The following is a 26,306-nucleotide window of genomic DNA, read 5'->3' as shown; positions in this document are numbered from 1 at the left end:
GTATCGCCGTACTCAGGAGAAGTATTATAATGTGTTTTGGGGTGTATTTTTACACATACCCATGCTGAGTGGGAGAAATATCTCTGTAAATGGACAATTGTGTGTAAAAAAAATAAATAAAAAAATTGTCATTTACAGAGATATTTCTCCCACCCAGCATGGGTAGGTGTAAAAATACACCCCAAAACACATTATACTACTTCTCCTGAGTACGGCAATACCACATGTGTGGCACTTTTTTGCAGCCTAACTGCGCTAAGGGGCCCTAAGTCCAATGAGCACATTTAGGCTTTACAGGGGTGATCACAATTTAGCACCCCCCAAAATGCCAGGACAGTAAACACACCCCACAAATGACCCCATTTTGGAAAGTAGACACTTCAAGGTATTCAGAGAGGAACATAGTGAGTCCGTGGCAGATTTCATTTTTTTTTTGTCGCAAGTTAGAAGAAATGGAAACTTTTTTTTTTCCTTTTTTTTGTCACAAAGTGTCATTTTCCACTAACTTGTGACAAAAAATAAAATCTTCTACGAACTCACTATGCCTCTCAGTGAATACTTTGGGATGTCTTCTTTCCAAAATGGGGTCATTTGGGGGGTATTTATACTATCCTGGAATTTTAGCACCTCATGAAACATGACAGGTGCTCAGAAATGTCGGAGATGCTTCAAAATGGAAAAATTCACTTTTTGCACCATAGTTTGTAGACGCTATAACTTTTACCCAAACCAATAAATATACACTGAATGTTTTTTTTTTTTTATCAAAGACATGTAGCACAATAAATTTGGACAAAAATGTATACAGAAATGTTACTTTGACAAATTTTATCACAGAAAGTTAAAAAACAACATTTTTTTGACAAAATTCATGTCTTTTTTGATGAATATAATAAAAACTAAAAATCGCAGCAGCAATCAAAAAGCACCAAAAGAAAGCTGTATTAGTGACAAGAAAAGGAGGTAAAATTCATTTAGGTGGTAGGTTGTATGACCGAGCCATAAACCGTGAAAGCTGCAGTGGTCTGAATGGAAAAAAAGGCTCTGGGGGCGAAAAGACTGTGGTCCTTAAGTGGTTAACTCCAACCTTTAACCCTTGCCTAGGGCTAATTATCCCTTATTGCACCCTTATAAACACTCATGTAAGGGTCCCAAGAAATGTTGTTTTGTGTCTAAAACACACAACATTGAATAGAATTTCTTTGGACTTAAGATTAATAAACACTTTAAATAAACAAGAGCTCAAGATGTCTTCAATAAATAAATACATTGTGTTTGTTTATGCCAGAATTATTTAGTCTGCTGAAGGAAATTTAAGTATGGGTTTTATTAAATATTCAGACAAATGTGGTGTGCAAAGAGAAACTTACTTCCTGTATAATAATCTTTGTGTGACAAGTTCGGTCACCCTTTAAGTAGCTGACGAACCGAATGGCTATGTCATGAAAAATTAATGCATTTGTTCCCTTAGGAAATTGAAGTATGCAAGTAAATTATGCTTCTGTTTAAATAATGATAGCACTGTAATTACACTGCAAATAAAAAGGATAATGAGCAAGATATCTTCTGGACTGAGTTGCTTTCTGGCACATGATATTGTGAGATATTTTATATTTCATTTACAATATTTGGGGAGGAACAGTCACTCATTGTTTTCCAGTCATTTCAATTTGAAAGCCCTACTAAATTCAGGATTGATAAAAGCAAATACATTTTCATAGCAATTAATGACACTGGTAGATAGAATACATTTTTATGGACCAAATGTGCTTGTCAATGCATTATAGTTTGCTGCCTTTCCTCTGTGGATTCGGCTAGTGAGACCCAGGAGACTAATTTGATTTTTGAAGACCAGAGGGACATTAAAGAAGCTCACTGGAGTGTTGAGATTTCCACTCCATATCAAACTTAAGCATCATGCACTTTAAATACAAGGTAACATTAGAACCAGACTTAGAGCTAACCTTAACCAGAAGGGAGCTGGTACTGGACTCTTTAGAGGAAACCTGAGATGATTATTTATACTTACCTGGTGCTTTCATCAGCCTCATGTGGACCATGGGCACCACTGCTGTCCTTTCCACTCGCTCTGTTCTCGGCTGTGTTATTTCGGCCAGTTGTGGCAGAAAAGCACGACTGGCCAAATTTACACATCTGAACACCTGATGTTTGCCATTAGAGAGATTCCTTAGTCTTCCACTGTCTTTTCTCCCTATGAGTTGCTTTATGAGAGACCCCCCAGAGGATTGCTGGACAGTGAGAAAACTCCACACAGATGTGTTATGTGACTCAGATGCAGGACAGGATAGTCTTTATTCAGTATACAAAAACGAGACTGAACTACTGTTAAAAATAAACAAATATATATAATTTTTTTTCAGTTACTTCAGACCAGACAACCCAACATGCAGGAGCGGCTCCAAGATTTTTGTAGTGAGTGTGCTAGACAGGTGCTGGATCTGCTGGTAAGGTAGCTAGGCACTGCAGCAAGGCGTGGTCATACACTGTAATGTGGGTGTGGCCATTATGGGTCATGGGTAGGACCAAAAAATCCCATAAAATAACTAGCTGCTCCCTGCTATGTCTGCACTACACTGAGCGGGAGGAAGCCAGCAGGAGGCGAGGGAGCAAAAGACTCATAGCTATGCAAGTGAGTCCTGGACCTACTTGTGACAGTGTGATGCTGCAGATTGTGGTGGCTGGGGGTGCCGTTGCTATCAGGGTGCTAATAAAAATTTTGGGGGTGCTACAGCACAGGAAAGCTCCCCCCTGACACCATGACATGGTCACAGAGCCAGAGGAGCGGGTTAAGTTGAGGCCTTATAGAATCCCTGAGGCCAAGTGGGAAGCAATTACAGAAGACACAAAGAAAATGTTAGAACAAGGTGTCATTGAAGCGAGATTGGCCCACTCCCATTGTCCTTGTACCCAAACTAGATGGAAGTTGGTGATTTTGTGATTTCAGAAAACTTAACACAGTAACCAAGTTTGATAACTATCCCATGCCAATAATAGATACAGTAAGCTCGGTTAGGTGCGGCCCAATACATAACAACCGTTGACATTAACGAACTCTGCTAAGGAAAAAGAATGCCTTTGTAACACCATCTGGCTTATTTCGGTAAAGAATTATGCCTTCTGGGCTACAAAATGCACCAGTTACTTTCCAGAGAGCAATGGACAAGATCCTTAGACCACAATATTTACACAGACACGCACACCATGCTGATTACATTGCAATGTATATTCCAAAAATATAGAAATAGTTTACAAAAGACAAAGTAGAAAAAGCATGAATGATCACAACCAATCCAAGTATTGCAAGGTACACTATAATACATAACACGCCAAAATAGTTAAATGAGTACACATATATACCAGTTAGCAAATGACACAAAGACGTTGGAATCACATACAGTCTAGTGCAACAAGATGTCTATCAGTAGATCCTGAGGTAAACTCATTAAACTCCTCTCTAGATTGTAAGCATTTGGGCAGGGTCCTCCTCCTTTTGTGTCCTACCTGATCTTGCACCTCCATTACTGTGAACCCATGCTATGCATCTGAGTGACCCTAACTTGCCTAATCTCCATGCTCTATCCAGTGACTGGCTAAGCATTACCTGGAACTCATACTGTGCTGTGTGATCTGTTTTTCTTGTATTCCTGTATGTCACCCCTAAATATTGTCTGTAACCTAAATTAATGTTCAGCACTGCGTAATATGTTGGCACTTTATAAATACAATAAATAAATAAATGTAGGTTTACCAGTAAGAGCTATAAAGTTCCTAGTGTGATCCAGGGTAAAAGTTTATTCGACCTGGCTATATTTGACCCAGTGGGTTTCTGTACTGAAAAAAAACTATAAGACTCTTTCCTTTGCTACTAATGTTCTATTTCTTGGCTGTACTACACATACAATTCATTATATCTTATGTTTATTTTTGCTTCAGCTTTGGTGTAAGCATTCATGGTTTTCAATAATTATAGTAAATCAGGCCAACTGTGTGAAAAATAATGGAGGTGCTTTACCCTCTTCACATACATGTGGCAGATCAGATTCCCATTACCCAAATGTTATAAAATAATGTTTTAGAACCAGCTTGCTGTATGTGTACTTTACAGATATACAGTCATGTATTGATTAACCTCTCTGTCACTGCACGCAAATTAACATTCCTGCAGCACATACCTCGTGGTGCTAGAATATTAACCTACTGAGCCACTTTCCTTGCATGTTCCTTTCTTCCAGGCCACATTGCAAGTCACAGCTTCGGCATCTGAGAGCGATCAGACATCAGTCAATGTGTTATCTGATCCTGTGATCCTATGTGATCACCTTGATGATCAAACAAAAAATGGTTTGCTAAAAAAAAAAAAAACTTATTTTAACCACTTAACGACCGCCCACTGCACAGGGGCGGCCGGAAAGTGGATCCCACAAGGACCAGCTCATGTCCAGAGGCGGTGGTCCTTGTAGGGGCATGGGCGGCGCGATCGCGTCATTCGTGACGCGATCGGCCGCCGGGGACTGGCTCCGCCCACCTTGCGCTCTAACCCTCCAGCCTTTCGGAAGCGCCGGCGGGTTACTAGCACCCGGATCGCCGCATACAAAGTGTATAATACACTTTGTAATGTTTACAAAGTGTATTATACAGGCTGCCTCCTGCCGTGGTGGTCCCTCTAGCCACCCTAGTCTGCACCCAAGCACACTGATTCCCCCCCCCCCTGCCCCCTGATCGCCCACAGCACCCCTCAGACCCCCCATGCCCACCCCCCAGACCACTGTTTGCACCCAATCACCCCCCCTAATCACCCATCAATCACTGTCAACCCTATTTTTTTTTATTCCCTAAACTGCCCCCTGCTCCCTCCTGATCACCCCCCACCCCTCAGATTCTCCCCAGACCCCCCCCCCCCCAGACACCCCCCCTGTGTACTGTATGCATCTATCCCCCTGATCACCTGTCAATCACCTGTCAATCACCCATCAATCACCCATCAATCACCGCCTGTCACTGCCACCCATCAATCAGCCCCTAACTTGCCCCTTGCGGGCAATCTGATCACCCACCCACACCAATAGATCGCCGGCAGACCCGACGTCAGATCACCTCCCAAGTGCAGTGTTTACATCTGTTCTCTACCCTAAACACCCACTAATTACCCATCAATCACCCCCTATCACCACCTGTCACTGTTACCCATCAGATCAGACCTTAATCTGCCCCTTGCGGGCACCCAATCACCCGCCTACACGCTCAGATTGCCCTCAGACCCCCCCCCCCCTTATCAATTCGCCAGTGCAATATTTACATCTGTTCTTCCCTGTAATAACCCACTGATCACCTGTCAATCACCCATCAATCACCCCCTGTCACTGCCACCCATCAATCACCCCCTGTCACTGCCACCCATCAATCAGCCCCTAACCTGCCCCTTGCGGGCAATCTGATCACCCACCCACACCAATAGATCGCCCGCAGATCCGATGTCCGATCACCTCCCAAGTGCCGTGTTTACTTTTTGTTCACTTTTTGCACCATAGTTTGTAAACGCTATAACTTTTACCCAAACCAATAAATATAGGCTGAATGGGGTTTTTTTTTATCAAAAACATGTTTGTCCACATTTTTCGTGCTGCATGTATACAGAAATTTTACTTTATTTGAAAAATGCCAGCACAGAAAGTTAAAAAAATCATTTTTTTGACAAAATTCATGTCTTTTTTAATGAATATAATAAAAAGTAAAAATCGCAGCAGCAATCAAATAGCATCAAAAGAAAGCTTTATTAGTGACAAGAAAAGGAGCCAAAATTCATTTAGGTGGTAGGTTGTATGAGCGAGCAATAAACCGTGAAAGCTGCAGTGGTCTGAATGGAAAAAAAGTGCCTGGTCCTTAACCTATTTTGGTTCCTGGACGTAGAATCTACGCCCAGGAACCATGCGCGCTACTGCGCACTTCCCGCGGCCGATCGCGCGCGTTGCACGCGCACTCCCGGCTGCGGATTCGGTAGCCACGGAATCAATGTATCGGGCTATGGTGCCCGATCATTGATTCCTCTCACCCGCAGAAAAAGCAACAGCTTCTCTCGGAAGCTTCGCTTTTTCTGGCTGTCACCTCCCCCATGCGTCGCTCTAAGCATGTGTCCTATGTGATCACCTTGATGATCAAACAAAAAACGGTTTGCTAAAAAAAAACAAAAACTTATTTTAACCACTTAACGACCGCCCACTGCACAGGGGCGGCCGGAAAGTGGATCCCACAAGGACCAGCTCATGTCCAGAGGCGGTGGTCCTTGTAGGGGCATGGGCGGCGCGATCGCGTCATTCGTGACGCGATCGGCCGCCGGGGACTGGCTCCGCCCACCTTGCGCTCTAACCCTCCAGCCTTTCGGAAGCGCCGGCGGGTTACTAGCACCCGGATCGCCGCATACAAAGTGTATAATACACTTTGTAATGTTTACAAAGTGTATTATACAGGCTGCCTCCTGCCGTGGTGGTCCCAGTGCCCGAGGGACCACCAGGGCAGGCTGCAGCCACCCTAGTCTGCACCCAAGCACACTGATTTCCCCCCCCCCCTGCCCCCTGATCGCCCACAGCACCCCTCAGACCCCCCATGCCCACCCTCCAAACCACTGTTTGCACCCAATCACCCCCCTAATCACCCATCAATCACTGTCAACCCTATTTTTTTTTTATTCCCTAAACTACCCCCTGCTCCCTCCTGATCACCCCCCACCCCTCAGATTCTCCCCAGACCCCCCCCCCCCCCCCAGACACCCCCCCTGTGTACTGTATGCATCTATCCCCCTGATCACCTGTCAATCACCTGTCAATCACCCATCAATCACCCATCAATCACCGCCTGTCACTGCCACCCATCAATCAGCCCCTAACCTGCCCCTTGCGGGCAATCTGATCACCCACCCACACCAATAGATCGCCGGCAGACCCGACGTCAGATCACCTCCCAAGTGCAGTGTTTACATCTGTTCTCTACCCTAAACACCCACTAATTACCCATCAATCACCCCCTATCACCACCTGTCACTGTTACCCATCAGATCAGACCTTAATCTGCCCCTTGCGGGCACCCAATAACCCGCCTACACGCTCAGATTGCCCTCAGACCCCCCCCCCCTTATCAATTCGCCAGTGCAATATTTACATCTGTTCTTCCCTGTAATAACCCACTGATCACCTGTCAATCACCCATCAATCACCCCCTGTCACTGCCACCCATCAATCACCCCCTGTCACTGCCACCCATCAATCAGCCCCTAACCTGCCCCTTGCAGGCAATCTGATCACCCACCCACACCAATAGATCGCCCGCAGACCCGACGTCAGATCACCTCCCAAGTGCAGTGTTTACATCTGTTCTCTACCCTAAACACCCACTAATTACCCATCAATCACCCCCTATCACCACCTGTCACTGTTACCCATCAGATCAGACCCTAATCTGCCCCTTGCGGGCACCCAATGACCTGCCTACACGCTCAGATTGCCCTCAGACCCCCCCTTATCAATTCGCCAGTGCAATATTTACATCTGTTCTTCCCTGTAATAACCCACTGATCACCTGTCAATCACCTGTCAATCACCCATCAATCACCCCCTGTCACTGCCACCCATCAATCAGCCCCTAACCTGCCCCTTGCGGGCAATCTGATCACCCACCCACCCCAATAGATCGCCCGCAGATCCGATGTCCGATCACCTCCCAAGTGCCGTGTTTACTTTTTGTTAACTTTTTGCACCATAGTTTGTAAACGCTATAACTTTTACCCAAACCAATAAATATAGGCTGAATGGGGTTTTTTTTAATCAAAAACATGTTTGTCCACATTTTTCGTGCTGCATGTATACAGAAATTTTACTTTATTTGAAAAATGCCAGCACAGAAAGTTAAAAAAATCATTTTTTTGACAAAATTCATGTCTTTTTTAATGAATATAATAAAAAGTAAAAATCGCAGCAGCAATCAAATAGCATCAAAAGAAAGCTTTATTAGTGACAAGAAAAGGAGCCAAAATTCATTTAGGTGGTAGGTTGTATGAGCGAGCAATAAACCGTGAAAGCTGCAGTGGTCTGAATGGAAAAAAAGTGCCTGGTCCTTAACCTATTTTGGTTCCTGGACGTAGAATCTACGCCCAGGAACCATGCGCGCTACCGCGCGCTCCCGCGGCCGATCGCGCGCGTGCACGCGCACTCCCGGCTGCGGATTCGGTAGCCACGGAATCAATGTATCGGGCTATGGTGCCCGATCATTGATTCCTCTCACCCGCAGAAAAAGCGACAGCTTCTCTCGGAAGCTTCGCTTTTTCTGGCTGTCACCTCCCCCATGCGTCGCTTTAAGCGTGTGTTACGCTTAGAGTGACGTCATGTAAACAAACTCATGGCCCTCATCTTGTGGCCAAAAAGTAATACTACAACTGACAGTAAAAAAAAATAAAAATTAACACACATTTACATTATAAATCTATTGTTTACCTCCCACCCTCCCAAAACTACGCAAATAAAATGTTTACTATAAAAAAAAACATTACAATAAAAACAAACAAACATGTAAATATTTACCTAAGGGTCTAAACTTTTTAAATATCAATGTAAAGATGAAATATTTCTATATTTTTTTATTTTAAACTTGTAAATAGTGATAGATGCAAAATGGAAAAAATGCACCTTTATTTCCAAATAAAATATTGTCGCCATACATTGTGATAGGGACATAATTTTAACGGTGTAATAACCGGGACATATGGGCAAATACAATACGTGAGTTTTAATTATGGAGGCATGTATTATTTTAAAACTATAATGGTTGAAAACTGAGAAATAATGAATTTTTCAATTTTTTTTCTTATTCTTCCTGTCAAAATGCATTTACAGTAAAGTGGCTATTAGTAAAATGTACCCCCCTAAGAAAGCCTAATTGGTGGCGGAAAAAACAAGATATAGATCAGTTCATTGTGATAAGTAGTGATAAAGTTATAGGCTAATGAATGGGAGGTGAACATTTCTCACGTGAAAACGACGGAATGCGAATGGGTTAAGGGGGGTAAAGCCCACGGTCCTCAAGTGGTTACGTTCAACAGAAAAGGGTTACCGGTAAATCATGGGGATTTGCTTCATGACAGATTGACCAATTTACCACTTCCATGTAGTATGAGGACCAACAAGTTTTGAATACTTTGAAGAGATTGTGTGGGTAAGCTCTCATACTACATGGAAGTGGTAAAATTGGCCAATCAAGATTGGATGTGTGTAGACATAAATTTGGCTGAAGTGGCCAATAATGACCCACTGCTGAGAATCCAAGTACAGCAGCTCCTGACTCCCCTTGGCCACTTGGCTGACAGCTTTGTTCTCCTCTCTCACCTGGCTCACTGCATGATTTCACTCCCACGCCACTTTGCTGGGCTTCTGCTTCCTGTATAGCAACGGAATGCATTGCTAGCCTGCAGAATAGCGCCATTTCGGTACAGCCTCAGCCCTGCAATGTCGGCTGAGATTTTAGGTTCCGATACCCGCCAGGCGAGTTCCATAAAATGTGTATACTGGCTAGCTGATGTCCCCTCCCAGTTCCTTCCTGGCTTCCTAAAGAAAATAGTAATTGAATAGGGGAATAGTTTGTAGACAAGGGGTAGTGCTAGACACCATCCTGAGACATACCCTTTTTATGGTTCGTCCATCTGGTACCCACCATGAGCCCCAACAGTAGTTGCTTGGATTATGAGTATCAATAAAATAACTCCTCTTTATTAACCTTCAGACTGCCTATTTTTTTTGTGTGTGTGTTTTACAGTGCCACTTATTTTTTGACTCTCCCAATGCAGAGCGGCAGGGAGTTCTTGATATTTACTTGATCTAGATGCAGGATTTGCTCTCCCCTTGCAGGGAGCAGATCTTCTTCCAACACCAGCATCGGCTCTCCTCTTCAACCACTGAACAGCGTGGTAATGCTGACATCCTCCTCTGGGTCCTGATCACATGATATGCTGTGATTGGGACTAGAGATGTCGCGAACGGTTCCAGGCGAACTTTGGGGGTTCGCGTTCGCCTGCATCAGGTGAACTTTTGCGGAAGTTCGATTCGCCCCATAATGCTCTATTGAGCAAAACTTTGACCCTCCATATCACTGTCAGCAGACATATTATTGCGAAACACACTTCTCTCACTGCTGGAGACCCGCCCACCCTCCCTCCTCCAAGCAAGGTCCTTATACCATTTGACTCAGTTGTCTGCCTACACTAATTAGTTATGGGACAGCTGCTACAGAGATTTTAATTAGTCTCTTGTGGGTCTCCCTCCTCCCACCTCCCAGGGAGGAGGGAGGTGGGATGAGGGAGGAGGGAGGTGGGAGGAGGGAGGGAGGAGGGAGGAGACCCACAAGAGGCTAATTAAAATCTCCCTAGCAGAGTGTGTAGCAGCTGTCCCATAACTAATTAGTGTAGGCAGACAACTGAGTCAAATGATATAAGGACCTTGCTTGGAGGAGGGAGGGAGGGTGGGTCCTCCAGCAGTGATGTGTATTTCACTCAATCAGGTGTGCCTCCAGGTATTAGAGCTCTTGAAACATGTTTTCTATCATTTTTCTAGCCAGGAGAATTTTTTAAAATTTTCAAAGTTCGCCTCCCCATTGAAGTCTACTGCGGTTCGTGAACCGAACCTTTCGCGGAGGTTCGCGAACAGGGTTCCCGAACCGAAAATCGGAGGTTCGCGACATCTCTAATTGGGACCCAAAGGGAGGATGTCAGCATTACAGAGTTGATCTCCTCTTCCACCACCAAGCGGCTCTGTAACACTGACGTGTCGGCAATGCAGCCCACTCGTTGGTGGAAGAGGTGAGCCAATCCTGGTGGTGGAAGAGGAGAGCCTATTCTGCAAGTGGAAAGTGAATCCTGCACCTGGATCAGGTAAATGTGAAGCACTCCCTGCCACTGTGCATCAGGCAGCCCAAGTTTAGGCGGCAGTGGCAGCCCTGCCCCAAGTTATATAAAACAAGATAACTCGGGCAGAGCAGTAAGAAGGTTAAAAAAGTATACTTACATATAGGTTGCCCATCTAAAATTTAAAAAAAGTATGGCTATCCTGGATGGATTCTCCCCGAATGCTTCCTATCAATAAGGCTCAGATTATAACCAATATACCTTGTACTATAATACATTAAGTCACTGTAAGGTTGCAATACTTTGAGTTTAGCAGCTAATATATTTTTGTTACTTGTACAACAGCCTATTGCTGTTGGTTATACTGTTAAATTAGGTATGCTTACTATATTACCAGCCTTGCTATTAGTTAGATTAAAATATTCCTGTGCAATCAAATTCTTTCACTGATTTTACGCTTGATGTATGTGACATATGCTCTTGTGACTTGCTTTATCTGCATATTATTGATAATTAATGTATGCATCAAGGCATTGATTACCGTTCTCAATAAACATGTTTAAAAAAATAGGTGAATAGTTTGGATGTCTTAAAGGTTTTCTGTTTTCTCAGGCAAGCAACACTGGCGCAGGAAGACAACTTTGCAAATTAAGAAAATCAGGTAATAAAAGAGAACACAAAAATGATTTATGTACAATGCACAAGAGTCTGTGCACTGCAGTAATATTACTACGCATTTATATAAAGCCCCAACACTTTGAGTATATAGTCATGCCACTAACTGCCCTCTAAAGCTGCTCACCATCTTATCACTGCCAAAGCCCATAGTCTTAAGTTCTTACAATGGAATATGGTCAGTTTCTGGGAGGAACCATTTAACTTGAACTAAGGCTGAATAATATCTAAAACCCAAACCTGAAAACATCAGTGCTTGTGGCTTGCAAAAGTAAAAAAAAAAACAAACAAAAAAAAAACCCAGAATGAGAGTAATAGGTAAAAGAGAAATAGAGGTAAAATACTCACTAAATCAGCATGCTTTTTAGCAAAAATATTTATGGGAGAATGTTTAAAACCATATAATTTAAAATAAGCAAATATGTCACAAAGACTATAATAAAATGAACCTGAGATCTAGTAGTGACAGTTGAATTCCGGATCCTTCTTGTTAGAGTGAAACCATTATCGCTTGAAGCTCCCTCTACACTTCTCTGGGACAAGCAGTCATTCTTGGTGTCCATATCACCCTCGCTTGTCAGATCTTCTGACATCCCATTACCATTTTGTCTCGATTCATTCTACCAAAACACAAGGATGACATATTCATAGATCACCCAATTCAGCAAACCTAAACACTAATTAAAACTAATATGCATAAATATACTACAGTAGCCTGATGGGAACTTTTTTATTTGTTATGCAAAAGCAGCTCATCTACAACTGCACACTAACTAAACCATAAAACTACATGAAAATGAAGAAAGAAAATCAATATCACATATTTATACTATGAAAGTTCATAATGCAAGACACATAATAATAAAATTCAACATAAAATTTAACATAAAATATAATTAATTTCTACCAACTGTAACAGATTGTTAATGATGGGTAGGGATAGACTACAAGCTCTTTTGTGAAGAGTTGTCATTTTCAAGTGTTGTGTCCTTGTTCATCTAATGACATGGACTAGTCCATAACCTGTAACATCTATCAGATTTCTAAAACCTACCTTAACATGAGGCAAATTAAACCACTGTAGCTTTACTTTCCTGAGTATAGTACTATACCTTATTTTTGCCATTGTCTGCAGACATTTGTAAAGTTAAGTTATGTTTCTACTACACAATTGTGTTTTGCATGTGAACATTTGCATTTAAATGTAAAATGTATGTAAAACATATGCAGATTTTTTATCACACATGCACGATTTGGACATGTAATGCTGAAAAAAAAATTTCACACGCACATGCATTAATACAAATTCACATTCCATGTAAACTAGCCTATTGACTATCATTAGCATGCACTCTAATGTGAATTTTAAGGCTGAGTTTCCATTTATATGGAAAAATGCAAAAAAAAAAATAGCATTAATGGAAACCCAAATTTACAGCCTCGTAAAGACATAAAAGGAATATTACACGCACGGATCAGGACTTAATCCCTTGGGTGATAGACTCTGTATAGTAACAACACTAGCCTACAGACTAGCAACACGTCTGTTACTACAGAGCATGGAGGAGGGAACGGCATGCATGCATGTCAGAGTGGCCTTGCATGAGCAGGGTGAGAAGAACAATGCATTCAGTGGTCGGTCGGGCATGCTGGTTCTTAGGCGAGGTTAGGGGGCTCCCACTCACATGCCAGATTATCACCCGAGATGGTCCTGATGGATTTTAATCTAGCGTGTGTACATAGGTTATAGAGCACCATTATTAGATCAATCTATAAAAACCTCCGAGGATATTCTATGTATACATTGGATGCCCTCTAAAGGTGCCCATGAACGGTACAATTTTTAGCGAATAATCGTATTTTCTATAACATCATTCAGAGTTTTTTATTTAGTATTTATATAGCGCAGACATCTTCCACAGCACTGTACAGAGTATATTGTCTTGTCACTTAACTGTCCCTCAGAGGGTCTCACAATCTAATCCCTAAAATAGTCATATGTCTACGTACAGTATGTATCGTGTAGTGTATATATCGTAGTCTAGGGCTAATTTAGGGGGAAGCCAATTAACTTATCTGTAAGTATTTTGGGATGAGGGAGGAAACCAGAGTGACCGGAGGAAACCCACACAGAAACGGGGAGAGCATGCAGATAGTGCCCTGGCTGGGATTCGAACCGGGGACCCAGCGCTGCAAAGCGAGAGAGCGCACCACTGCGCCACTAATCTATCCACACAATTAACGAATCAAACTTATAATTATATCTCCAGCAGTTCCGATCATATGTATGAAAAATCTGTCAAGTGGAACGATCATTTCTTTAACCATGCAAAATGGACATATAAACAAACTATTTGTTCACTAATTTGTTCAAATAGGATGTTTAAGAAACATCTATTCTGCCTAAATACACCTACATGCACACCGTCGGAAAGTGTGCATATGTGCACTGGGTGCGTGTGCCATTTTAACTCTTGAATGCATGGCGTTAAGTGGTTAAGGTACCAATCGATAATGTGATCATTCAGGATCGATTGGGCCCATCAGCTTTTCTGTTTTCATGCAATACTGTCTGAATTATCTCATAGAAAATGCCATTGTTCACTAAAAATTGTACCCTTAATGCACACCTTAAAACACGCGAGGACAGAGAGACACCAAACCCAATTTCTGTTCACAACTCTTGATGTTATGGTAGGTATGGAAGTTGGTAACTCTCTCTTGGAAACTAGAACATTTTACTAACAATAGCCATTACACTTAGGGTTCAAAGTTTTCTTGACACCCAAAGTTGAAATAATAAATGTATATATTTCCAAAGAAACATTTTTAAAATAAACCATCTAATTAGAAGGAATAACTGCTACTGATTTCATGATAACTGGTAAATATACAATACACCATATGAAAAACCTTGAAACAATGCTTTGGCTTATTTTCTCACATTAGCTCACCTCACGTAATCTACTTAACATACTGAGGCTGTTATTACTCTTTGCATTAAGTAATTTATTTCACTTTCAATATATTGTCGCTGATGTATTACAAGACTTGAAACTTGCTGCATTATTGTATTACTGCAAGAGTGTAAACTAGAAGCATTTTATCTGCTTTATTAAAGGCAGAAGGGGTCTTGGTGTTATAAGAATACCAGGGCCGGATTTACCATAAGGCACTGTAGGCACGTGCCTACAGGCGCCTTTAAGTGGAAGGGGCTAGTCCCAGAATGCCCTTCTGGCGAAATAAGAGGTGCAGCTGCTGTGCTCCTTTCCTACCAATAAAGATTTCCCCCTACCGCGCTTCTCTCCACCTCAGACGCAGGTGTCTCCAAGCTGTGCGCCTTTCTCCTGTGTCTCTCTGATGCAGGAAGCAGGCAGCAGCGCTCTGTCCCTCCGGTGGCTCTGCATTACGGTGATGGCAATCCTGTGTAGTGTTTCTTTAAGGGCCCTTGCTTGATGAGGTCATCAAGTCAGGACCCTACAAAAGGTCGCCGCCAGTGAATGCAAAGCCGTGCCAGCAGGACAGAGGGTGAGTGCCCCTTCCTACATCAGATGGAGAATGGAGCACAGCATGGGACACCTGTGTCTGAGGCAGAGGGGATCGCTTGTACTGTCTCACACCCTGCAGAGTTTCCATTCAGACCTTCACACTCCTGGCTGGTGATCCGTTTTAAAACTGCCGTGAAGGGAGAATGCAGAAGCTTTGAGGTACATTCTGAGTCTCCCTATAGTTTGCTCCAATAGCAAGTGCTTGTAAAGTTTATTGTGCAGAGCACAGCAAGGGGGATATTTGCATTAGAGGGAGGAACAGAACACATAGCTCAGATAATGGAGAGCACTAGATAAGGCCATCCTTTGAAGCGAGAATCCTGTCAGAGGAAATATCGGAGAAGAGGTGATTGTCTTAAAATTGTGATCATGTGTGTCTGCCCCTGTTCAAGTGTGTTTGTTTAGGTGTGTGTGTGTGTGTGTGTGACTGTGTTGAAGTGTGTGTGTGTGTGTGTGTGTGTGTGACGGTGTTGAAGTGTGTGTGTGTGACTGTGTTGTAGTGTGTGACTGTGTGTGTGTGTGTGTGTGTGTGTGTGTGTGTGTGTGTGTGTGTGTCTGTGCTGAAGTGTGACTGTGTTGAAGTGTGTGTGTGTGACTGTGTTGAAGTGTGTGTGTGTGACTGTGTTGAAGTGTGACTGTGTTCAAAGATTTTGAAGTGGGCTTCAAAGATGTGTAGCTTTGTCAGTATTCTAAGGCCCTATTTGCACTGGTACTGCGTCTGTTTCTGAATTGGACGCGGCACTCAGGCTATTGGTGAAGCCACAGCCGAATCGTTATAGCCATGCCATGCATGGTTATAGGGATTCAGGTGCATGCTATGTAAAACTGGATTACTTGGGATGGCAAAGATTTAAGCTGGATTGGATCTTCCTTGGTATCACACACTGCTGGACACTGCACACCTTCCTTGGAATTGACCTGAGACCTTAAAGACTTTCTGCCTCTTTGTGCCCGCCGTCTCCCATCCTGTGAGTAACTTTCATCGATTATCTTCAGCATCTATGCTCAATAGACTATATTTTTCTACATATATTATATATTATATCTTCAAACTCCTAAACAAAGGACTGTGTTTTTAAATCCATGCTGTCCATCCATACATCTCTGTGTAAGGACAATTCAGTCTATACAGGCCCTTTGATCTCTGCAGGATACCAGCCACAGCCGTGAAAGTTCACACCTTGACTTTAAAATAGGGCCTTTCTTAGCAGGAGCCCTGAGCTGTCTCTTGTCCATCCTAATGTGTAAACATCAATATTCAGCACAGACACTTCTAGCTGTATACCAACCAAGAAATATATATCCAATTGACAAATCAACAATAATTCTACTTAAGTCTGTTGGAATCTACAGAAAGACAAAGAGAGGATCCAGGGGACGTGGGAAAAGACGTTATTCACTGCAGAACCAAAATAACTTTGTGACAAAATCTACAGAGTACACCCAGCCAACAACCCTAATAGCTCCAGCACAATCCAGCAGAGATGACAGCCACACAGCTGGAGACTGTTCCCTTCTGGAGTCCTCAATCTCAGACCTCAGCTCCCAGGGTAGCCCCATCAAGGCTGTCCTCTGCAACGTCAGATCAATAAACAACAAAACAGCAATCATACATGATCTAATAGAGTCTTCTGATCTGGCCTGCCTGACTGAAACCTGGCTTTCTGAACCTGTTGGCCCCACCCTGGAGGCAGCTGTGCCAACAAACTATTCCGTGATATACTGCAACAGGAAAGAACGCAGGGGAGGAGGGGTTGCACTTTGCTTTAGATCAGCTCTGAAAATCAGACTACTTACTGTAGGTCCTACCAACTCGTTTGAATGCTTGGGGGTGCAACTTTCAGCTGAGGAAAACATTAACATATTGCTGATCTACCGCCCACCAGAAAAATACTCAGACTTCCTTGAGGAACTTGTAGACCTCCTATGCAACCTAACACTGGAACACCCCAGATGGATTGTTCTTGGAGATTTCAATACATGGGTGGACGACTCCTCCTCACAATTTGGAAAAGAGCTACCTCGTGCCTTACATGAACTGGGCTTCCTCCAATCAATCAGCTCTGCTACTCACAGGAAAGGTCACACTCTGGACCTTATATTCCATACTGGGCTGTCAATAGCCAATGTGGAAATTAATCCTGTTGCCTGGTCAGACCATCACACTATCCACTTCTCCCTCTCAATACCAGCCGTCAAACACCAGGTCAAGAATCAAAATATCGCCGCTTAAAAGGGCTAACACCTCAACATATCCGAGATAACCTTAGCTTTGATGAATTGACTGACTCCAGCTTGGACCCTGATACTCTGGTGTTTAAATACAACAAATGTGTGTCCTCCACCTTTGAGACCATTGCTCCTCTGCGCACCAAATATCTTACTCCACACCATCATGCACAGTGGTTTGATAACGCTATAAAAGAGCTGAAAAGACAAGGCCGAAAACTTGAGAGGCTGTGGCGCAAATCTCAGTCCCCAGAAGACAAACATGCCTTAATCTTCCACTTGAAGAGCTACCAAAAGGTAATCACGGGAAAAAAATCATCCTTTCTATCACAAGAGATTGCAAATGCAGTTAACAAACCAGCCCAACTGTTCCGCACAGTGGAAAAACTCTGCAACCCAGCATGTCAAAAACTTAATATCGAGTCTTCAAAGGACCTCTGTGACCAATTTGCCCATTTCTTCACAGACAAAGTCTCCGCTATAAGGTCCGCCATCCAACTTACAGCATCTGAGCCTAATATAGCGCCGAAGACCATTAGCAGAGACAACGTAACACCTTGGTCAAACTTCAAAGAAATTGATGAAGAAGTCACATCAAGCATCCTCCTTCACGTCCGCCTAACTACCTGTGACCTGGATCCTGGCCCAACACAGTTCATGTTGAACTGCCCCGACCTGTTCGTACCGGTATTCCTCAAAATTGTTAACTGTTCCTTACAATCAGGGATATTTCCTGCTTTACTGAAGGAAGCAATCATCAGGCCTCTCCTCAAAAACCCCTCCCTGGACCCAGATGCAATGACCAGCTACAGACCTGTCTCTAACCTCCCCTTTCTGGGAAAGCTAATTGAAAAAGCTGTATACCTCCAGCTAGAAGCCAGAATCCTACAAAATAACAGTTATGACCCATTCCAGTCTGGCTTCAGGAAACACCACAGCACTGAAACTGCCCTCATCCAAATATGCAACCACCTGCTCATGGCAAGAGACAGAGGAGAGTGCTCGATCCTCATACTGCTAGACCTTTCTGCAGCCTTTGACACAGTTGACCATGACATCTTGATAAACAGGCTACAGGAATACTGCGGCATTGATGGCATAGTACTTCAGTGGTTCCAATCTTTCTTGAGTGGCAGAACCCACAAAGTGTCTATGGGGCCCTTCCTGTCCACCCCTGTAACACTTAAGTATGGGGTGCCCCAGGGCTCAATCCTCTCTCCCCTGCTTTTCACGATTTACATGCTACCGTTGGGAAAACTAATCCAAAAACATGGCCTGACATACCACTGCTATGCAGACGACACCCAACTATATCTTTCCTTCAAGCCTGGTGTGACAGACCCAACTCTAACTATAAACGCCTGCTTACGTGAACTACAGCAATGGATGAATGACAGCTGGCTGAAACTAAATGCAGACAAAACTGAAGTCCTTCTGATTGGAGGGCAGAGCATGATAACAAAACAACTTGACTTGCAGTCTTCACCACTGGGAATAGGAGGCACGGATCTACGCAGCTCTGATCATGTGCGTAGCCTGGGAGTTCTAATTGATGGGGATTTAAACTTCAGAACTCAAATCTCTGCTGTGGTGAAATCATCCTATTTTCACCTGAAGAACATTGCAAAAATCAAGCACCTCATACCCCCAGAAGATCTGCCAACCTTAGTCCACGCCTTCATCACATCCCGACTGGACTACTGCAATGCTCTCTACACTGGCCTTCCAAAAAAGGCCTTGTACCGCCTACAGCTGATACAGAATACTGCTGCCAGACTGCTAACCAACCAACCCCGTCACTGCCACATAACGCCAGTCCTGCATTCCCTTCACTGGCTACCTATAGAATGGAGGGTCCTATTCAAGATCGGCCTACTGACATTTAAATCCCTGAATAATCTAGGCCCTGGATACATGAAAGATATGTTACAGCTGCGAAGCAATCCCCGCATTCTCAGATCCACAGGTTCTAATAATCTAGTCATACCCAGAGTCCACTTAGAAACTTTTGGTCCCAGAGCCTTCTGTCATGCTGCCCCTACGTTTTGGAACTCCTTACCTCAACAGATCAGGACAGCCCCATCCCTGGACGTGTTTAAATCCAGACTGAAAACCCACCTGTTCAGTCTGGCATTTGCAGAAATATAACTTTTGTTGTGTGAATACTTCATCCTACTAATTACTGAATCTGAGAGAGCCTAAGCGCTTTGAGTCCTATGGGAGAAAAGCGCTATAGAAATGTTATTGTATTGTATTGTATTGCATACTGTCCAGAATCACACTGTAATGCGATTTGTATGGTAAGCTACTGTCTGAATAGGCAGCGTTTCCCTATCCAGCTCCCATGTGGAGAAACACTGTGTAAGCAGGGATGGGAGCGCAGCATGGGGACACAACTTTTTAATGGTGAAGGGAGGGCACCCAGGGTTCACTACACTGTCCAGGTTATTGGGGGCTCCCTGCCTGATGTTGCTAGCTTCCCTCAGATGTTTATAGTCTAATCCCTGTCTCCAATCACTGCCCTCAAGAGCTTACACCCCAATCCTTGTCTCATGTCACTAAAGGTCCGTACACACGCCGGACTGGAGGCAACGACGGGTCCGTCGTTGCCTCCCGCTGGGTGGGCGTTCCAGCCACAGTCCGGCGTGTGTACAGTCTGTCTGTCTGAAGACTCATACAGCTGTTTCGCCCGGCGGATCGCTAAGAAACAGCCGTATCAGTCCGCCGACAGACTGTACACACGCCGGACTATCGCTGGAACGCCCACCCAGCGAGAGGTAACGACGGACCCGTTGTTGCCTCCAGTCCGGCGTGTGTATGGACCTTAAGGATGACTGGGCAGTGATTAGAGTATAGGATTCTAAGGACAGATAGTGACATGAGGCAGGGGATAGAGTTTAGAGCATTTTTACTTGGGGGTGTGGCCTGTGTTAAGGGGCGGAGTTAGGGGCGCCAGAATGCCTGTGCCTACAGGCTCCTGAGATGTAAATCCGGCCCTGAAGAATACATTTTGTGCTTGTAAAAGGCAACACAAATAACAAGCAAGAAACAACATGTAGACTGCACTGTTCATGCCAAGCTTTTCTCTGCTGTATGTAAGGAAATAAAGTTGAGTAAACTTACGGGAATCTTTTCTCCAGCTGTTATGTTGGGCTTGCACAATGGGCAATGAGATTCAGACATAGAGGAATTGCCTCTCCTTCTTCCAGCACTTTCATTCTGTAAATTATTGTCTACAGGGCAGGATTTCTTTTGTAGATTTTTTCTGTTAACCCTAAATGAAAAGTAAAACGCATTCAGGGGGCATATTAATAATTATTATTAAACTTTATTAATAAAACACTGCCATATTACACAGCGCTGTATAATAGGGGAGACATTACAGTGTTAAGCAATGCTACACAGCGACATTGCAGCATTAAACAATGGTACACAAAATAGTGATACAACAATTAACAATTGTACGCAAATTGCAAGGGTCTAAGTGTTGGGGGAGAGGGACACAGTGGGGGGGGGGGGAGTCTAATTAGAAGGAATGGGGAAAGATGGGTCTTTAAGGCCTGCTTGAATGAGTTTAAGGTGAGAGCGAGCCTGAGTGAGGGAGTTCCATGAAGTAGGGGCTTCTCTGGAGAAGACCTGGAACTTTGTAAGTGAGTAAGTGAGGCGAGAGGGGGAGGAGGTATCCATAGAGTGTTGCAGGAGTGGAGCATGTTGGACAGTATCTCTGGACCAGATCGGAGATGTACAAAGAGGAGGTTGGAGTCTGGTTAAGTAGGATCACATTTTGGTGATGTTGCAGGGAAGGAACTGGCAAAACGTTAGAGATTTTTTGGATGGGGACGGGGGGGGACGGGGGAAGAGTGTGAAAAAGAATCCTGAATCAAGGGTGACACTCAGGGAGCAAGTTTGAGGAACAAGATGGGTGGATGTGGTATTGATAGTAATTGAGGTGTCAGGGGAGATAATGGACAAGCAAGTGGAGATTGTATCCAAAGTGCAGGGTGGGAGTTGAAGGGTTTAAAGGTAGATTTGGGTTTTTTTAGCATAGAGGTGGTAGTTGAGGCCCAGTGAGGAGATGAGTTTGCCAAGAGAGGAGGTGTAGATGGAGAAGAGTAGGGGGCCAAGGAGAGAGCCCTGTGAGACTCCAATAGAGAGGAGGGTGGAAAGGGAGGAGGATTCATTAAAGGAGGTCTGGAGAGAGTGATCAGAGAAGTAAGAATAGAACCAGGTTAGAGTTGAGATACAGATACAGTGTAGAGTTTTGAGTAGGAGGGGATAGTCGACTGTGTCAAGAGCAGAGGAGAGGTAAAGGAGGAGAACGATGGAATAGTGGTTGACTGATTTGGCTATGATGAGGTAATTGATTTTAGTGAATTCTGTCTCTGTGGAGTGGGCAGAACTGAATCCAGAAGCTGGAGACAAAAAAAATGGGACATTAATTTGTAGTCCAGGTGCTAAAAGAATTTTAGAGGTGAAGGGGAGAAGAGAAATGGGGCGATAGCTGGAAGGCAGAGGCGGATCGAGTGACGGTTTCTTCAGTAATGGGTGGACTATGGCCTGTGTGAAGGATGAAGGGAAAATTCCAGTGGAGAGGTTGAACAGAGTGGTTAGTACTGGGACCAGGGAAGAGGAGAAAAAGCATAAGAAGAGGAGCAACCTCATCTACTGATGGGAAAGGCAGGGGAGAGTGGTGGGAGAGGGAGGGCAAGGAGGGTTAGATGCGGTAGGGTGAAGAGGGTAGGATGAATACTAACATTAATCTGCAGTGGAATTTTTAATTGATTTATAAGATCACTACCCAAACTTTGGAGGTGTCAAGCTTACAATATTTTCAATAGAGGGACAAGAGAGAAGACTTGAACCTCAAGAGGCCACACTCATCTAATTCTAGATGATTTGACACAAGGGTGTATTCTGCAGTTTTTCTTTTGATAGCCTTATTGAGATTTATTATGTAATGTGCACTTTGCTATGTTTTGTAATTGCTATGCATATTCCAAGAAGTTGCCAGGGGATGCCAAACATTCTCAATAATCCTATTCAGGTAAGCTTCTAGTGGTATATTATTTAGGTCTGATGACTCTGTACATAAACAAAATTTTTCCTTTAAAAAAAAAAACAACAACAACAAAAAACCTGTTTTAGAGATGTCTCTTATGGGAAAAGTATACTGGAAAGCCGTCTAAGTGATACTGTTAAGTTTCACCTTAATATTAGACCACAGAGAGAATTTTATTTGTAATAAATCTTTTTTGTAATCAGGACAAATTGTATTTGACTGTAAACCTGTTCACGCAGGTTACCTTAGCTATCATATTCTGCTCCATTGAATGGACAAGAAAAAGGACAAATGTGATGCATCCCACTGTGGTAACAACAGTGTCAGCCAAGGATTTTCAGCCTTGGCCCATTTCTGAAGATGAGACCTCTGACATCAGGAGACACTTGTACATACTCTAGATTTATGTCTGACAATCACAGATGATTGTTTAAGGAAGTGTTTCTTAAACATGTCCTCGTGACTCCACAACAGTGCATGTTTTGCAGGCAACCTCACCTATGCACAGACAAAAAAGTAGAGATAATAAAAATTGCTCCCTGCAAAAAGAAAACACAGAGACAACAGGAGCCCAAATGGTGCAGTATGTCACAGTACCAGAAGTATATAGAATATGCGGGTGGATTATACTCACAAAGGTGGGTTGCAGAAGGGCAACCGATCACTAGAAGCAGGTGGAGATGTATAACCCCAACTCCACTCGGGTGACCAGACGGAGCAGGAAATGGTCGCACTATTGATATAAAGCAAACCTCAAATGACCAAAACTGCTCAAAGAGGGATGATTCCCCTCCAAGAGGAGAGTGGGTGAAGGCACAGGATAAAGGGGAAAGAGGGGCCCAGAGAAGATAAAATGCGTTAAATAAAATGAAAAAAAGTGAGGTGGCTTACTTTAATGAAGACATATACATGAATAAATACGTGAATTTGTCTTCATTGTGGTAAGCCATCTCACCTTTTTTTTCATTTTATTTGCTTTTAACGCATTTTATCTTCTCTGGGTGCCTCTTTCCCCTTTATCCTCACCTATGCACAGGTGGGTTAATTAGTATCTCAGCAATAAGGAATCCACCTAGCTGAGACACTAATTACCACACCTGTGCATAGGTGAGGTTGCCTGCAAAACATTCAACGTTGGGTAGTCAAAAGGACAGGTTTGAGAAACACTGGAAAAAAAAAATCCACTTACCTCGGGCGTCCTCCAGCCCCTGGCAACCAACCTGCACCCCCACCGCAGCTCCGTTGGCTCCCGGTCCCCTCCGACCTCGCCAGGTCGGCATCTTCCTCCATCTTCTTGCATTTCACTGTGCGGCTCATTGAGTCGCACTGACGTCATTGAGGCATTTGCGCAGTACAGTCCGGATGACGTCAGTGCGACTCTTAGAGACGCTTGCGCATCCGTAGTTGGCATTTTTCGCCAGAGGGGACCCCGGACCACCAGCGTCGAGCAGAACTGCGGCGTGGGCACAGGACCGCTGGCAGGGGTTGGAGGAAGCCCGAGGTAAGTTGATTTTTTTTTTATTTTTAAGGTCCTCGGATGTATATTTTAAGGCGACAAAATGTAAAGCATGGTACTCGCAATTTTGCTTTGCCAATGATTGGCCGATGTTACCACTTCCATGTATTTATGAGAGCTTACCTACACAGTCTGATCATAGTATTCAAAATCATTTGGCCCTCATACTACATGGAAGTGGTGAAATTAGCCAGTAGATGTGTGCAGCAGGCCAAGGCTTGTATGTAACTTTCGGCTCTCCATCCTTAGTAAATTAGTGCCTTAGGGCTCTTTAACACTGCAAAACACAAAGCAAGTTTTCCATGATTGTGCTTTGCAATTTTGTTTGCGCTGCACAAAATGCAGAGAAATGTAACTTGTATGATGTTTCTGATCATATAAAATCCCATTGCAATGCATTAATTAAACGTGACACGGGAGACTAGGGTTCAAATCTCGACTCTTCCTGTTCAGTAAGCCAACACCTAGTCAATGAGGAGACCTTGGGCAAGACTCCTTAACACTGCTACTGCCTATAGAGCGCACCCTAGTGGCTGCAGCTCTGGTGCTTTGAGTCTGCCAGGAGAAAGGGGCGATAAAAATATTCTGTGTCTCGTTTTAAAATGTAACCTCTTAAATTGTGAAGTGCTTGGAAAGTTTTATATACCAAAAGAAATTGTGATAGACTCATGAAAATAGAGTATCAGTACAGTTGTCCCACAATACAGATGACAATGCTGTTAGTGTTCTACCATGATTGTTATTGCATTGTGGTCCCTGCAACAAAATGATGTCTTTCCTTTAGCTTCCTAACTTACCTCTTTATAGAAACAATCAGGATGCACAGCAAATAGTCAAATATTGTAGCTCTACAGAAATAGTTTTTTAATGGTCGCCAAAAACTGTCACAGAGATGACATTAAACTTGTATAGAGGATTAACTCACCAAATAATCAGGAAGTCTGCAGGCATTGCAATATTATATTCTTCTAAGGGGAGCCTCCAGGTAAAATAGGTATATCTGCCAAACCCCAAAGCTCCATAGGGAAACCACACAACCCCCGCTTATTGCAAATTTGCAGCAAATTATACAGAAGTGACTTGCAAGATGCTTCAGGCCCCTGTCCTTTATGAAGTGAGCACTTGATGAAGTGCAGGAGCCTAAAAACATTGTCCCAGTCACGTCTGTATACTCTGCTGCTAGTTTGCAATACAAGGGATTATCCCCTAATATGGTTAAACCCAGGTCGCTGTGTTCTTTTCCATGGCCATAGCTTAAACCAAACCTGAAGTAAAAGTACGCTGATAAGTAATAGAATCCATATAGTCCTAATCCTAATTAGGACTTTCTTGAAATCTTATAGTCTTATTTTTTATCTAAAACTATTCTATTAACCACTTCAGGATCACAGGTTTTTCCCCTTAAAAACCAAAACAACTTTCACATTTCAGCGCTCCTCCCATTCATTCAGCGATAACTTTATTGTTACTTATCACACTGAAATGATCTATATATTGTTTTTTTCGCCACAAATGATGCTTTCTTTGGGTGGTAGTTTTTGCTCTGAATTATTTTATTTTATATGCATTGTAAAGGGAATAATAAGGAAAAAAAGAAAAAAATGATTATTTCTCAGTTTTCAGCCATTATAGTTTTAAAATAAAATGTGCTTTGGTACATAAAACCCACACATCTTATTTGCCCATTTGCCTGGTTTATTACAACGTTTAAATTGTGTCCCTAGTACAATGTATGGTGATAATATTTTAACCGGAAATGAAGGAGCATTTTTCCATTTAGGGATTTTTAATACTTTTTCACTTTACAAGAACTTTTTTTGAAAAAATATACTCATGACATCCGTATTACAAAAGTCCCTAAGGTAACTATTCATGTAAAAAAAAAATTAAATGTAATTTTTTTTTTTTTTTTTAACAAGTGTTTTATTTCTGTAACTGTGGGGCAGGGAAGGAAGGGGTTAAAAGTAATAAAATAAAAAAAAATAATAATAAACTTGCTATGGAAAACAGTATAGTGGCATAAATAGGTGTATTTTACTTTTTGGCCGTGTTTCTATTAATATAACACTGCCGAACACGGAAGTGTTGGGTCTGAGAGCTTATGCGACGTTAACAAGCTCTCCGAAGACACGCGAACGGTGATCGGGATTGAGAATCAAAAGATTCTCACATCCTGATCACAGATGGAGGGGGCTGCGACGGTAGATCGGCGGAAAACTGCGTGGGGATCGTGAACGCGACGGTAAGGCAGCAGTACGCATATCTACCCCCCTGATCCGCACGTGAAGTTTAAAGGGGCGTGGATATGCGTACCAAGGATCCTAAAGTGGTTAAACCATAGGTTTAAAGAGAACCCGAGGTGTGTTTAAAGAATGTTAT

At 43.1% G+C, this 26,306-nt stretch overlaps 1 protein-coding gene across 3 annotated transcripts in view; it reads right to left on the bottom strand.

The window, feature by feature from the left end:
* The window catches only part of PHTF1 (putative homeodomain transcription factor 1), a 302,980-nt gene that overhangs the window by 125,161 nt on the left and 151,513 nt on the right, over positions 1–26,306 (bottom strand). For all 3 annotated transcript variants that reach the window (XM_068269713.1, XM_068269715.1, XM_068269714.1), the window contains exons 7-8: positions 20,476–20,626; positions 12,025–12,195 (exon numbers count right to left, since the gene is read on the bottom strand). In XM_068269713.1, the coding sequence (XP_068125814.1) occupies positions 12,025–12,195; positions 20,476–20,626 (322 nt within the window). The remainder of the gene's footprint in view (positions 1–12,024; positions 12,196–20,475; positions 20,627–26,306) is intronic.

The sequence above is a fragment of the Hyperolius riggenbachi genome, chromosome 2, assembly GCF_040937935.1.
Source record: "Hyperolius riggenbachi isolate aHypRig1 chromosome 2, aHypRig1.pri, whole genome shotgun sequence".
In the NCBI taxonomy this organism is placed as follows: domain Eukaryota; kingdom Metazoa; phylum Chordata; class Amphibia; order Anura; family Hyperoliidae; genus Hyperolius; species Hyperolius riggenbachi.
Note: the sequence above shows the minus strand (reverse complement) of the source record. Positions and strands in the feature narration are given on the sequence as shown.